At 36.1% G+C, this 15889-nt stretch overlaps 4 protein-coding genes across 5 annotated transcripts in view; 2 read left to right on the top strand and 2 right to left on the bottom strand.

Moving 5' to 3' along the window:
* Positions 1-3465: 3465 nt before the first annotated feature.
* LOC133522813 (protein DPCD) lies at positions 3466-5731 on the top strand. Its single transcript, XM_061858272.1, has 3 exons — positions 3466-4026; positions 4599-4835; positions 5491-5731. The coding sequence occupies exons 1-3, from the start codon at positions 3652-3654 to the stop codon at positions 5593-5595; spliced, it is 717 nt and encodes a 238-aa protein (XP_061714256.1). The 5' UTR covers positions 3466-3651; the 3' UTR covers positions 5596-5731.
* On the bottom strand, positions 5729-7828 carry LOC133522814 (nucleolar protein 16). The gene is made up of 3 exons (XM_061858273.1): positions 7515-7828; positions 7178-7435; positions 5729-6147 (listed from the first exon to the last, which is right to left on the bottom strand). The coding sequence occupies exons 1-3, from the start codon at positions 7610-7612 to the stop codon at positions 5898-5900; spliced, it is 606 nt and encodes a 201-aa protein (XP_061714257.1). The 5' UTR covers positions 7613-7828; the 3' UTR covers positions 5729-5897.
* Positions 7829-9313: 1485 nt separating this feature from the next.
* LOC133522805 (testis-expressed protein 10 homolog) lies at positions 9314-12227 on the top strand. Its single transcript, XM_061858262.1, has 2 exons — positions 9314-10033; positions 10379-12227. The coding sequence occupies exons 1-2, from the start codon at positions 9662-9664 to the stop codon at positions 11954-11956; spliced, it is 1950 nt and encodes a 649-aa protein (XP_061714246.1). The 5' UTR covers positions 9314-9661; the 3' UTR covers positions 11957-12227.
* Positions 12225-15889, bottom strand: part of LOC133522804 (receptor expression-enhancing protein 1) — a 33541-nt gene continuing 29876 nt past the window's right edge. For both annotated transcript variants that reach the window (XM_061858260.1, XM_061858261.1), the window contains one exon: positions 12225-15421. Coding sequence is in view for 1 of the 2 variants with exons in the window: in XM_061858261.1 (XP_061714245.1) it covers positions 15356-15421 (66 nt within the window). In the remaining variant the exon portion in view is untranslated. The remainder of the gene's footprint in view (positions 15422-15889) is intronic.

Raw genomic sequence — 15889 nt, 5'->3', positions numbered from 1 at the left:
ACTTAAATGTGCGGAATAGCTATAATTAAATTACAATTTCAAAATGTCAGTTATTTACTAAATGTCGGGTAAATAATCGTAGAGTAATGTTATAAATTGATTTAGAACTAATAACAAAATGTCAAAATATCATCAATTAATTTAAATTACAAAAAAACTGGCCAAGAGCATGTCGGGCCACGCTCAGTGTAGGGTTCCGTAGTTACTCTTCCGTCACAATAAGCTAAACTGGAGCTTAAAGTATATTAAATTGTTAACCAAGGGATGAAACGGTACCTTTCACCCGAGTTAAACAAATAGGCAAATTTGCATAATCAGTACCTAATTAAAGTAAGTCTTTTTACTATGAAGGGAAAACTTTTTGCGATAACTCAAAAACAGCTGAACTGATCATGACCGCTATAGTTTTCATTTAATGTCTTTCTTAAGCTCTACTTCCACGATTTTTTTCATATTTTTTAGACCTATGGTTCAAAAGTTAGAGGGGGGGGGACACATTTATTTTTTTCTTTCGAAGCGATTATCTCCGAATATATTCACTTTATCAAAAAATGTTTCTTGAAAACCCCTATTAGTTTTGAAAGACCTTTCCAACGATACCCCACACTCTAGGGTTGAAGCGTAAAAAAAAATTCACCCCCACTTTACGTGTAGGGGTACACGTAAAGTGGGGGTGAATTTTATACACGTAAGGTACCCTAAAAAAAATTAAATTTTTAGATTTTATTGTACGACTTTGTCGGCTTTATTGATTTATATATTCATGCCAAATTTCAGCTTTCTAGCACTAACGACCACGGAGCAAAGCCTCGGACAGACAGACAGACAGACAGACAGACGGACATGGCGAAACTATAAGGGTTCCTAGTTGACTACGGAACCCTAAAAAGGATCCGTACAACATTTACCTACTACAAATTATCCCTTAGGTATTTCGAGTTTGTTTATATCGTAACAGGCTAATTTAATAAGTAAAGCCTTTAATTTATTTTTGAAAATTGTGTCACTGCCTACATTTCTAATATCAATTGGAATTTTATTATATATTTTGGGCCCGAAGACGCTGAGCGATGCTCGGGCTTTGGCCAACCGTCGACGCGGGGGCGCGAGTAGATTTCGGGCGCGACATCTATCGCTTCTAATACCGTACGCTGAGTAGTTGTGCTTATTAGCTCTGACGTATAGGCATGCAGTTAGTATACATACACTGGGCAGCGTCAAAATTTTGAAGTGTCTGAACAGGTCCCTAGCCGGATGGTCGGCCGTTTTTCTAGCAATGATTCGTAATGCTCGCTTCTGTAGTTTAAATGGTCTATCTCGATCTGCAGATGTGGCCCACAGATCCATTCCTTGTATGAGGATAGAATGAAAATATCCAAAATATGATTTTTTGAGATTGTCGGTAGATAACGTAGGGGCAAGCCTGGACAATGCAAAGCATGCCGAGGCCAGTTTATTGCATATTTGATCAATATGGGAAGCCCAGGTCAGTCCTGAGTCAATAATAAACCCGAGGTACCTAGTCTCCTGGACCTGTGGGACAGTGACGTTGTTTATTGAGATATCTAGTTGAGTATTATCTTTATTTTTTAGTTTAAAGTGTATTATGTTAGTTTTGTCTACGTTGAGTAACATCCCGTTAGCAGAAAACCATCTAGACATTTTGAGCATTATCATCGATAACGTGGATTTTAGTTGATCAATATTGTCAGCGTTAACAATGATGCACGTGTCATCCGCGAACATTACGTACTCTGGATCATCGCAGGCGGATGTGATATCATTAATTAATACTAAAAACAGGTTATTGCCCGTCGAGCAACTGCCTATAGGTTCCATTTCTGACCTCGAATTGTGGACACAGGTGCATTGTCTACGATTATTCAAAAACGAGGCTATAGTATCATAGAAACTGCCAGTGAAGCCGTAGCGTGACAACTTGTCTAGGAGAAGCGCGTGGTCAATCATCTCGAAGGCACGCGACAAGTCGCAGAATACGGCTGCGACTTGTCGCCCGTCCTCGAGGTGCCGGAGAACGCGCGCCACCACGTCGCGCGCGGCGTCAACCGTCGAGCGCCCGGGCTGGTAGGCGTACTGTTGGCGGTTCAGTAGTTGGTTACATGTCATATGTTTTGTTATTCTATTACATAGCAGACCTTCAAAAAGTTTCGACACAACTGGAATCAACGATATGGGCCTATAACACTTAAGTGAATGCATGTCGCCTTTACCCTTATAAATGGGGTGAACTTTTATTTGTTTCAAGGTATCAGGGTAGACTCCCGCGTCAATCCGAGAGTTGTGACGTCATCAGAATCTTCAAAGACATTTTCGAGTTTGGTCACGTGACGTGTGCCAAAAGATATTTTAAGTTCAATATTTACAAAAATATGGTCATTATAGGTCCCCTAAAAGTAGTTTAACATGTTCTTATAATCCAAACGAATTTATTGGGATACTATTCTGCCTTAAGATTTGTAGATGGAAACAACCCTATTATCGTCGTGTATTTTTACTGTAAAATTGAATGATTGTGGTTCATCTGTGAAAACATATACCACAATCAGCAAAACTTTCACTTCTACAACCTGTCACACAACATTTTTTACCCATTTTTTTAAATATTTCGCAATTAAATGCTGAGCCCCACCATTCACGTATTTTGGAAATATCTCGAAAATATGTCATCAAGTTGGTATATACCCAATACCAATTAATATTCAAAGTTTCTACAATGTCTACCATATTAAAAATGTTTTTTTTTGTTGTGCACATGCTTGGTTTTATATATTGACATCATAATTATTTACAAATTACTTAAAAGATTTGAGAACCGCACTCTGTATATCGCACTAAAATAGTATAAGACAGTATTTAATTTCAGTAGTATATTGATATAAATATTACAACAATGGTATGTTTTTAACATTGGCATTGGCAACATGTGCGAGTGAGACACCGCGCCCCCGTCTGATAAGAACACCTTTCTGTGTCAGTAATAAGGTTCAATTTACTATAACAAAAAAAGTTAGTGTGCTCCACTATGTATCTCCACATGCTTGGTTTTATCAGTTAATAATATTGACATCATAATTATTTACAAATTACTTAAAATATTTGAAAATCGCACTCTGTATATAGCACTAAAATAGTATAAGAAAGTATTTAATTTCAGTAGTATATTAATATAAATACTACCACAATGGTATGTTTTTAACATTGGCAACATGTGCGAGTGAGACACCGCGCCCCACTTTTGCTATCTCAAGTGGACCGTTTTCTCTAATCTGGTAAGAACACCTTTCTGCCTCAGTAATAAGGTTCAATTTACTATAACAAAAAAAGTTAGAGTGTGCTCCACTTTATATCTCCATGTCTACATTGTTTAAGTCATATTTAAAACAGCTACCGACATGATGACAGACCGACTACCAAGCGTGTGACATTGAAAACACGATTAAAGATATAAAAGAAATAACCTTGCAAATTGTTTACACTTTAAATTATATTAATCGTATTAATACACTACGACCTTTGGAAGTCTTATAGTAAAACTTGATTACTTTAATTGCATTCTTAGTAAATCTTATGGTGCCTTTTGAATTTTAAAAACAGCAAAAAGTTTTTAATGGTTGCTATAGGAACAAAACAATGAAAAGAAAATCTTGTTTGATCGAAGTATCCGAAGATTCTGGTTGCAACAGTTTTGAAAAGAGAATAAGAGGTATTTTTAATAGCACTGATAAGTCCAAAATGCACAGAAACACTATTTGGTACAAGGCTCTTCTTGGAGCTGAGAAAAGCTGCTTAAAACAGGATAAGATAAAAAAGATCCACTACAAGTTCGAAGATGACAAGGAAATGGTAGAAGAATATAATGTGGACACGCAGGTTTTGCTCAGAAGAGCTTGGAAGGTAAAAGGCAAGCTTGGCGGTGAAGGCAAGTGGGATGTGGAAATAGGAGACCCTATTCCTGAGGCTACGCCTCATATAGAAACTGCTGAAATTGTTGAAAGTACTGACCAGGTGTGTTATTTGTAAAATACTTTCATTTTATGCTTTGATATCTGATAATTTTGTTCATATTTGGTAATCTACTTCTTATACATTCCCTAACCTTTTATTTATCATACAAGTAACAAGCACTCTGTATCATCACCTATTGTATACGGTCCCATGCATATGTATGGATGGGGCATGTGTATTATTATAGGTAGTATGTAATATACAGAGAGGGTGGACAAGTTATTAATACAACAATAAAGAATATGATCTGGCCACCCCCATGGGTGCATGGGCGCCGCCAGGTACAGGCAGGCAGGGGGCAGCTGTCCCCCCTAGAGCTCAAATTTTACATACAATGTATGCCCTTCTGCGGCGTCTGCCCTCCCCTTGGCCTCGGTGATAATCAACTGATGTTCACCAGCTGGCTATGCCTTTGCTGCCCAGTGCCTGATGAAAGGGCCTTCCATGCCCTGTATTTACAATCCTCATTTTGAAAAATCTAAATTGCATTTTCCTTGAGAATGAGAAAGTGGATATAAAACAGAACGTAGTCAGCAAAATTGCTACTACATTTATCTTACAATCTTTTTCAGCCAATTGTTTCAAGACGCAACACTAGAGTCAATCTAGAATGGAGAATTAGAAACCTGCCATACCCCATAGAGACTTACTCTGTTAGTGCCAATAATGAGGAGAAACATATTGTAGTTCGGACAACCAATAAGAAGTATTTTAAAAAGCTACAAGTACCTGAATTGATGAGGTTGAATGTACCTTTAGAACAGGCTAACATACAATTTAGTCATCAATTTAACACACTTATTATTGTGGTAAGTCAATTTTGTATAATAATTCAGAACTTGATATAGGAGGCAAACAAGCAGACAAATCATGGTAAGAGATGGACACCTGCAACACCAGAGGGGTTGTAAGTGTGTTGCCACCCTTTAAGATGAAACCAGGCTCTTTTCTTGAAGGTAATACTGCAGGTGACAGTTCATTTCAGTTTAGCTGTGCTAGACAGGAAGTTTCTGGAGGAATGGACAGTCAAGGACTGCTAATCATCTATAAAGATTAGTTGTGTATTGTATTGTATATGTAGTTTAATATTTTTCAGTCATTTGCAATGGATATTAATTAAATTCTCTTCTAACACAATTTTTAAATTTGTGATTAGCCTATGGTTGATGGGCAGAGAATGCCTTGTATTAAGTCCGCGATTTGTACAAAATTAATAAAGATGAAAATGTTGTTGCATTGGTTGATTGTGAAATTGTATGGTTTTAAATAGTATTCTTCAGCATTACAAAATGCATTGCTGAATTAATAACATAGGTTAAGTATAATAGTAATAAGGTAATAATACATATGGAAATTTAAATTTAAATTCAGAATTCAATGATTATTGGTTCTTTATACTGGTTACATTGTTTTTCTATCCTTGCTTTTGGTGGCATATAAATAAATCCCAACTTCTTATTTCAGTATAAGAAGCCCCAACAGCTTTTGGATTTGGATAAGGACTGGTTTGAAGAATTAAAAAAGGTAAAGGCAGTGAAGGATATACCCAATGAATGCCAAACTCAGTAGTTTTAAATTTAATAATATTGCAAAATAAGAAGATTTATGTTTTATGTAATAATTTTATTTAAGTAACTTACTTAATCTAGTCTTAACAACTTAAAATAAGATTAAACATTTCATTTAATTAAATGAATAATGATAAGGTTTTTTGTTTTCTTTATTACCACATCATCATAGGTAACTTATTAAGTTAGGGTCAGCATTTAAAAGATCGGTGTACAGTCACATCTGAAAATATTGATAGTCTCAAAAATATGTATACACAACCTTATTGAGGTGTATATTTCTATTTTTTTTTATTATTTTCACTAATCATCCATAACCAATGATTTTGCCTGTTCCTGCAATTCCTTCTCATCAATCTCTTTGTCCAACAACCCTCTAGCTTTCAAGTATTCTCCATATTGTTTTGGGATCCCCATAAATGTTTTTATTTTGGCCCGAATTTGCTTCCAGGTTTCCTGATAAAAGTTTTTCTTGTCTCTGGCCATGGCTTTATAATCATGACCATATTTGTCTAATAAATATGTGAGGTATTCAACTTGGCCCTTAGGTAACCTTTAAGAAAAAAATATAGTGTGTTAATGAATGACAATATTGTGGGCAAAAATTTGGCTAACAGTCAATGGTAAACTATTCCAGTTAGTGTTGGTTAAGACTTGAGTTGTTTGAGTCCTCTGCTTTAAAACTTGAATCAGTTTTACAGACTCTTAAATTAAGTCTAAACTCAAGTTCTTTTTAACTTGTTAAAGAACCTTTCTTGTCCTTTTCAAAGAACTCTAATTTTTTTTGTTTGCAAAATTTTGTAATGCATTGTCTTTAAGTATCATTTGTGGATTAGGTACACAAATCATACAATAACGCATAATTTATTTACAGTTAAAACCTATAAAATTTATTCGGAGCCTCTAGTCCTTTTGAGTTACTTTAAAAAAAGACTCCATAAAGGACTTGCCTCAGGACTTAAGACTCGGAAAAAGGTATTTAAGTGCCGAGTCTCATAAAAAGGAGTGGAGTTCTTTAAATTCAGACTCAAAAGACTCAAGTTCCTCCCAACACTAATTGCAGTTTGAAATTTAGTCTTAATTTAGCATTCTATCTGGCCTAGCATAATCACTATTTAAATAGTAGGTTAAACGGTCTATTACTGGCCACCTTATACTAAAAGGGATTCTGTTTAATAATCACACAATCTATGTTAATCATCAGAACGATAGTTATTTAGTTTACTTGAATTGTGTAAATAAATAAATATAATTCTTATTTGAGACATTTTAGTACAAGGTGGCCAGTAATAGACGGTTTCCCTATTAGGGGCTAATGTGAACTGATCTTTGAATAAATAAGGATACAAAAATATTGTTTGTAACCTTACTATTCACATATTCTCTAATATCACAGTTTCCAAATGGATGTCAAATGCAGTGCCCTTGAGTTAATCTAAAAAGGATGCATAATAACATAAATGCAGAAGTCCTTCATAATACAAGTACTGATTGATTTAAGCTATACTTCATTATTTAAAAGAACTCTTTTTACTTTCAAGGAACATAATAACGAATAGATCAATGTGTTTGTGTACACTCACATGAATCTTCTTTCCCTTGGTGCTCGGGCTTCTTTTTCTAACCGTTCCACAACTTCTTTTTTAGGAATTGTCTTCTCTTCAGTATCATCTTCCGATTCCGACGATTCCTCCTGGTTGACAATTTTTTTAGCCCGTTTTAACTGTTCTTGCTTGTAATTCGGAATTTTAATCGCTTTGTTAGGATCATTCGCAAGTCCCATCTCTTTAAGATTACGAAGTGTCGACTTTTTCATGTCCCAGGCTTCCTTAAGGGTTTTACTGCAAATATCAAAATCTATTTCATTAACTGTCCTAAAATAAATGGCCGCCGTAGGAAACATAAACAAGAAAATCATACCAATTTACTTGACCAGTACTGCGTTGTTTAAGATGCATTCTTTTGCGATTGAGTTTGTGAAGGTACTTCTTTTTACGATGCTGCTTTTTTATCTTCATGTTGATTGTGTTTTACTTCACGAAGGCGAATTAATGCAACAAAATTAAGCTAAACAACTACAACTGGTAAAACCACGTGTATTTGACTTTTGATGTGAGGATTTCACGATTTTGACAGTTTAGACACTTTTTTTTTTCTTTCGGACAGGCTAAAGCACTAAGCCATACTGCCTTATTTTTCACACTTATGTAATGTAATGCCCGGCCAAACTTGGCTCGACGTGTTGCCTCCCTGGCACACTTAGCTACGAATTTACAAGTGCAATAGAGAAGCAACACGTCGAACGTGGTTCGCGGTAGGCCCTCAATTCGGAAAGAGAAGTGCCGTGGAATGCATGGGGCCCAAACATTCCACGACTCTTCTTTTTCCGAACAGACTTTACTAGCGATTATACTTGATATTTTTGGACGGAACCTTCAATTTTTATCGATCCCATTCTTAAGTCCCCTCCAGACTATGCGCATGAATCGCGACGCGACTTCGCGGAGCGAACATACCGCGACGTTGACGTAGACTCCACACTCGCACAACTTCACGGCGATTTCGCAGTTTGGTTCGCGGCAAGATGGCGCCGAAGCGTCAGCTGATCGGATTTAGTTTGCGGCAAGGCACTGATTCAAATTGGGAACTATCAAATTGATTTTTGGTTGATCAAGTTCGCACCCAATAACCAAGTAGCCGCCATAGAAGGCTATGACAGTTTACAGATTAACCGACTCGTGAGCGAATCGCGGCGCGAAGCGATCGCGAGTGTGGAGTCTTGCAAGTTCGCGCTTCGCGTCTTCTTTGACGTGGGCCAAATACCGACAAAAAACTGGGAAAAGGCGCGAAGGCGTGAACAATCTGCGAAATCGACGCGAGGGCCCTCCACAGTCGCGTTCGCGGCTTCGCGCCTCACTTCGCGCACGAGTGTGGAGGGCCCTTTACAATCGAATCAAGAGGGATCGGTGAGGACGGTGAATCGTCGGTGAGTGAATAATTTGGATAATTTCATCAGACCCATTTAAACTGGCCTTTCTTCTTCTTCTTCTTTGTTTGGGGGCCATGTAAGGCTCTACACCCTAAATATCACTGCGACCATTCCTGATCTATTGTGATCGCCACCTACTACAACTCTCGATGCAAACCTGCAACTTCAAACAGCTGCAGGATCCTCTTGATCTCGAGAGACCTTAACTCCTCCAGACGTAATATGTGTCTGCCCAGGATTGAGTCATGAGTGCGCATTAGGCTAGGGCACTCTGCGAGGATGTGCAAAGGCCTTTAATAATCTTCTTTCATAGAAATCAAAGATTTATATAACTTCGTATAAGATATATATAAAGTCTAAGAAAAAAAGGACCCTCTATTCTCTTTGATAGAAACGATCATTTATAAAAGGGATCCTACTTGAAAGCAATCCTACAATTATAATCCTACAATTTGTTAACAATAGGGTCGTTTCCAATTTTTTGAAACGCTTGTATTACGTTCTATATTAAATAAAAGTTGCCCTAAAATTCAACTTTTATACTAAAAACGGCTTTAAATATGTTAAATTAACAAAATATATTTTGACAGATGTTTTCACGCCCAAAACGCTCTTTGAAAATTGTGTGACGTCACAGTTTACGGTTTGACACATAACTACATACACACGTACAAGATATGAACTGTCAACTGACATTTGTCATTTGTTGTTTATCGCCTATAGAGTTGTGACGCCATCAGAATCTTCAATGACGTTTCGAGTTTGGTCACGTGACGTGTGCCAAAAGATATTTTAAATTCAATATTTATAAAAATATGGTCATTACACGTCCCCTAAAAGTAGTTTAACATGTTCTTATAATCCAAAAGAATTTATTAGGACACAATTCTGCCCTAAGATTTGTAGATGGAAACAACCCTATTACTACTCCTTCTGTCAAAGTCAGTGTCAATGACTGACAGATCGCTTGTCGCTTTAGTTCACTTCTAGTTCATATTTATTGAGGTTATTTTTCAATGTGAGCGCCAAGTATTTCTTTACTGTAATTACTATTTAAGTAATACAAAAAGTATTTAAAATGCCACAAACAGGCGCGACAAGATATCAGAAGTTTCTTAAATCTGAGAAATCGAAAACCAAGTTAAAGAATAAGCAAGCTAAGAAGAAAGACTTGCCAAGGGGTACGAACGTAACCAAGACAAATTTTAAAGTAAAACAGATCGTAATTAAAGAGCAACTGAAACAGCATGGTGACAACGAAGCTTTGTCTGCTCGGAAGCTGAACGCGAAAGAGCTCTTGTCAAGATTAAACCACTTTAACACTCAATCCTGTAAAGATGCCCTAGAAGGTATAAAGGAACTGATAAGCGGTCATGTGAATGTGTTGGAAGACAACCTGGGCCAGCTCATTAATGGAGTGGCTCCATTGGTACTTAATATTGAAGCAGTTGTAAGTATTTCATCATCATATTAAACCAAGTTAAAATTTCTTTCTATAAATAAACTAGCAATCCCCCGGCCTCTCACGGGTTAGACAAAACCTTCGCAAATTATATACCTAAACCTTCCTCAATAATCACTCTATTGATAGGTGAAAACCACATGAAAATCCATTCCAAAGTTTTTGAGTTTATAGCAAGCATACAAACACACAGACAGAGACCAGGGGACTTTGTTAGTGAAGTTCCTCTAGCGCTTTTTGGGCACAGTAGAAAATAACATTTAATTTCCTTTTTACAAAGCTCAGGCACCAAGATACTTTTATTGCAATTAAAAATGCTAATATTTTTTTCAGGTTCGCAGAGAGGCTTTGAAGGTGCTACATTTGATACTTTCTAATGTAACTGTAGAAAAAACAGAACCTTTCTTTGATATTCTGTCCACTTACCTCAGGAGTGCCATGACACACATAGACAACAGGATTCAAGAGGATTCCCTACTGTTTCTTGATATACTTCTCATTTGCTGTTCTGAAAATGTAGCAAAGGATTTCCACAGGATCATTCCAAATTTTTTAGATATGATTTCCAAATTAAGGGTAGATTCAAAGCCAGGAAGAACACTGACTGTCAATTTGAACAGCCAAATAACTAGTGTAAAATGGAGAGTTAAAGTATTACACCGGCTGCAAGATTTTCTAAGGAAGTATGTGGAACACAACAAAATCAATGTGGTTAACAAGGAACTTACAGCAAACACTAAATTTTTTGACAGTTCAAAGATGAATCACTACTCCTTATACAATCATAGTTACACAGCTGTATGTCATGTGTCATCATTTTCAGCTAAGAATACACAAGATGCATCAATTGATGAGGCTGAGAAATTCATCAAATATATTGAAATGTTAATGCCATTGCTTTTTGAAGCTTGGGTAGAAGTATGTGCCAGTGCTAACCCAGGCAAGAATATTGAAACACTAGTGAGTGAGGACTCAGCAGGGTTACTAAAGCGCATCCTTGAAGTGGTAACATTATTGTGGGACCTAGTCCAATACCTTAATAAGAAGAATCCTCACTCTAACATTGAAAACCTCTTTAGGCAGAATTACCGCAAGCCTTTCAGTCAACACTTTGTGCAACCTTACCCATTTGCAACAAACATAAGGTCAAGACAACAGAGAGGGAACCAACCCAACTCACATTATGAAGATTTTATTACAGATCCTAAGTTAATTATTGAAAACTTACTCATTTGCCAAATGTTTATTGCTCTCAATCCAAATGTGCATATAAAAAATCAGAGCAAGGAAATTAGTTCAGTACTCAACTATATGGAAAAGATATTTAATGAGAATGTTGAAGAAGCCGTAAGTGATCTCCTAATTAAGATTTTAGATATTGTATTCTCCAATGACGTAAATAATTGGACTAGAACACTTTCTGTCATGGATGCTCTATTGAGAAAAGTAATATGGGCATACTTTAACAAAAATCTGCCAAGTCAATTTAGACAGAAGATCTTTTCTCTTCTCTGTAAAATAGCACTGAGTGATAAATTGGCTCATTTTCATGCAAGTGATGCTTATGACATGTGGCTCAAGAACTTGCCCGATATTTTACTTGAGGATTCAGTGACTGTGCAAGTTGTTGATATCCTAAACATGTTTGCTGTTGCTAATAACACAATCTTCAATTCAGTAGTTAAACCAAAACTGCTAAAAATTATTGAAAACCTACCAAACATTTCTGTATCTGACAGTGTGAACCCTACAAGTTACTATAAGATATTCTCCTTACTATATTGGATCAAGTGTTGGGATGATACATCATTGAATTTATTGGAAAATCAGTTAATCAACAATGCTTATGATTTGGATCATGGGAAATATATTTTCGATACTCTGAGACACAGAAGTGCTTCTAATGTATAATAGTAGTAACAGCTCACAGCCTCAGATAAAATGCAATTTTTAACAATAATTCATAGCATCAATGTAGTAGTTTTACTAGATGGTGTTGATGCTGTTGATATGATACATTTTGTTGTGCTATATCCACCCACAAATGCCTATACTGAATGTATGGTACTGGTACCAAGTCTACTAAAACTACTTTTCTGATGCCATGAATACTTGTTTGACTGTGATAAGTTCTAATAGGCATGTAACTTTTTCTGAGGTTAAAATAAAATTATAAAACTTACAGTCGTAATTTATTTCAATAAACTCAAACAGGACTCATGTAAAATTGTGACTCAGTCAACTAATAAAACATGTAATAGTAACAGGTAAAATAATTACAAGGTAACTTGAAAATGAGTACAAATGCAGTTTAGCAAATGATAGCACGGTAAAGTCATTATTATCATAGAGTAGGATAAGTCTAGCTTTCATTGGCACCCAAATACCAATCACTAGTGCCTAGTTTTTTTTTTTTATATTGACACTAATATTTTGTTTAAATAACATGAAACCGTTTAGATTACAGTAAGGGTGCCAATAACAAACAGCTTTACACCCTCCAACATTATGTACATACACATACATGTATCCAGGAAGAAGAAAAATTATATTTAACACATACTTAATTTCCTAGGAACTTGACCATTTTAAAGAAATACTGAATTTTGAGTACCTACCAACATGCACAAACATTATTCAGGATAGTATTATGCACGACAATAGTTTTCCATTCAACAGCTAAATTCTATAAAATTACCCCTAAATCAGTGTATTACGCATAGTACTTTGCTATATATTTACAGTGTTCAATAAGGATATAAGTTTCTGAGTTACATAGAATCTTGATGTAACTAAACGAAGAGTCAGTATTCCAAGAGCCCACAATGAAAAGTACGAGTCTAGTACTACAAGTTTAGCGTTTCCAAATCATCTTTATCTTCTGGTCATTTAATCATTTACAATAAGTTGCCATGATACCTCATTTGTTCTACAAAACTCGTAACATGCCTGTTATGGGCCCCAGTTCCCGTTTCAAGAAAACATAGTCCAAGTAGAAATCTCTTTCTAATAAAAGGAGTTAAAAAGAGACTTCCGTTTTGCAGTAAAGGCTTCCAAGGAACGGGCGTTCGTAAATCATCATTAATTTCATGTTATACCACCTCGTAACGTCGAGCCTCCCAGAATCATAGTTCATCATCACAAACATCAATGGCTATTATATCACATAACGAGTACAACCACAGTCCGTACCTCAAACTTTACAGTCGATAATGATATTAATACAATCCCTTCACACACACCCTGCATCACTCGAGTAAGATGCTACGATTGCTAAGTCTTGTGAGGACCTTTATGAGATTATTACTACGGACGTGCGAAGTCGAATAAGAATAAACAATCGTTGCATTAAGAGGCTGTCAACACCCAATGTCCTTGAAATTGATGTTACTTAAACAGTTTTTTAAGAAAGACTATTTGTTTTAGTCAAGTAAGAAAAATATATGTTCATATTAATTATATTTCAAAGACCGTGGTCGTACTCGATACACGATTGAACGAAATCGGCTCGATAGAAAATAATTGCAAAGATTGGTCTTAAAATCACAATTAAACGGTTTTATGTCTTTATTGTTTTGACTTATGGGTCTGCAATTAAAATCACAATTTCAAAACATTTATATCTAAACCGTGGTCGAGTTAAATATTACACTAATAATCCACTTTTTTTTATTTAAATATTTTTCTTATTATTCCCTTGCCCAGGCCCAGTAACATGCGACAGTGCTATCTCATTTACTCCGATACAAATAGACAGTGTGCGCGCTTTAGGTATTGACAGCCTCTTAAGTAGAAGTTTCACTAGACCGCGCCGATGCTTTTTGTTTTAAATCTCAAACTAAGATTTCGGCGCCACCTAAGCGATGCCTCAATAGGGGATATTACGCAAAACTGCGTAGGGGGCGCCACCAGTACATACTGAGGGCCTACCACGAAACATGAAAATCGAAGATTCTTTATCACTCTTGCATATACGAGCGATAATGAGGCAGATAACGAAATTTCGTGTTTCGCGGTAGGCCTCTGTAAACAAACCGCTTTGATGCATCAATGTGCATTTTGCCAAAAAATAATAATAAAAATTATAATAGTATGTACAAGTTACTCTATGGTTTATAATATGTGATAGTGCCGTTCTCTGGCGGCATAACATTGCAGTAATACCCCATATTCCGACGCCAGCGCCACCTATTCTTTTTTGACTTAGCACATCTATTTCGCATTAACGGCAGACTAGTCATTTCTTTGCAATATGCATTAAATACTAATAGATATAACAACAACAAGCATTATCCCTTTAGTAATTGTCGAGTCGTTTAATGTTTCACATTTGGCAAATTTTGGCTAAAATTATAATCGCCAGTCTCCGGTGTAATCCTTGATTATGGCGTTAATTTAATTTAGAAATAATTCATCTAATGAAGTAATTAGAAATACTAATAACCAATATTATTGAGAATTAAGTTCTCATAAATAAATCTGTACAGTGCATTTCATGCTTAAATGAATACTTGCATCGTGTTGAGCATACTTTCACTAGAATTTTTGGTGCCGTTTCAAACTTATTATTTAATGTGCGTCCGCAAAAAATATTTAATGTAATACAGCAAACATACCTACAATCCATAAGATGTTAAAAGTCCATGACACGGCATGACATGACATGATACGGGTCGAATTTTTGACGTCTCTCTGGAAAACCCCGTCGATTGGACTTCTAACAGCTCACGGACTTCCAATATACGAATAGTATTAGTAATGTTTAATAATAAACTAACAATTTTGAGTCGAAACCGAAAAGCACGACATATAGCTCTATTTATTTAAGTATTACATATTAACGTAACAGTTTAGAATGATTCACGGTTACTTTCACTAGACTTAAATCGACCGGGATATAAACCGTGATTACCTTTTATATTGTTTGTTTCGAGCGCGGTCGAACTTACCCGCTATCTCCAGTTAACCGTTAACAAGATGCATGTAACTGCGTCGAAATATCGGGAGCTCAAAAACAATATAAAAACGAATCACGGTTTATATCTCGGTTGAATTAAGTCTACATATTAACCTATTTAAAAATGTAAGCATCAAGAAATAATATAATTCACTAAGTTTGGAAGAACACAAATCACAGAGCTCGCATACTTTCTAGTATGCAAGCATTGTGTTTCTACGATTTAAACTTGCTAAGCAATAAAATAGCTAAGACACGAAATTTAAAACAGACGGTTTCCTGTATGTAAAGAGAGCTCATAATAACCAGACTATAGCCAGTCAACAAAGTACGAAGTTTACTAGGTGTCGTGTCTATTGCGTTTTCCTTTTATTGGACTTTTTTGTGCGAGGTATGGTAGAAGAAGCCGTCAGCATTGCCTGGAAATAGAGAAATAAATTGAAAAATAACAAAGCGGAAGCCCCACGTAACAGAGACGAGTAACATTTTTATGGAGATGGAGGTAAGTGTTGATACTAAAGTCGGCTTTTTAGGATTTTTTAGTCAACTAGGAACCCTTAGTGTTTACGATTATAGCTAGACTAAAAGGGCATTCCGGCAGAATTCTAATTTTAAATAGGTACAGTCAGTCACAAAACTGTCAAATATCGCAACACGTCCTAGGCTTAATATTTTCTTTGTGACCAAAGGGTTACAATTACAAAGGTACCTATGTGGAAATTTGGCTACATTCTATGTAATGTTTGTGTACAAATTGATGCTGATTGTACCTACGTTTTTATTGAATTTTTCTTTCTTTCAAAGTCTTCTTCTTCATCCCGGCATTTTTGCCACGGCTCATGGGAGCCCTGGGTCCCCGTTTGGCAACTAATCCCTAGAATTGGCGT

Source organism: Cydia pomonella, chromosome 11 (genome assembly GCF_033807575.1).
Source record: "Cydia pomonella isolate Wapato2018A chromosome 11, ilCydPomo1, whole genome shotgun sequence".
In the NCBI taxonomy this organism is placed as follows: Eukaryota; Metazoa; Arthropoda; class Insecta; order Lepidoptera; family Tortricidae; genus Cydia; species Cydia pomonella.
The sequence above is the reverse complement of the archived record's forward strand: the minus strand, read 5'-3'. Positions and strand labels throughout refer to the sequence as shown.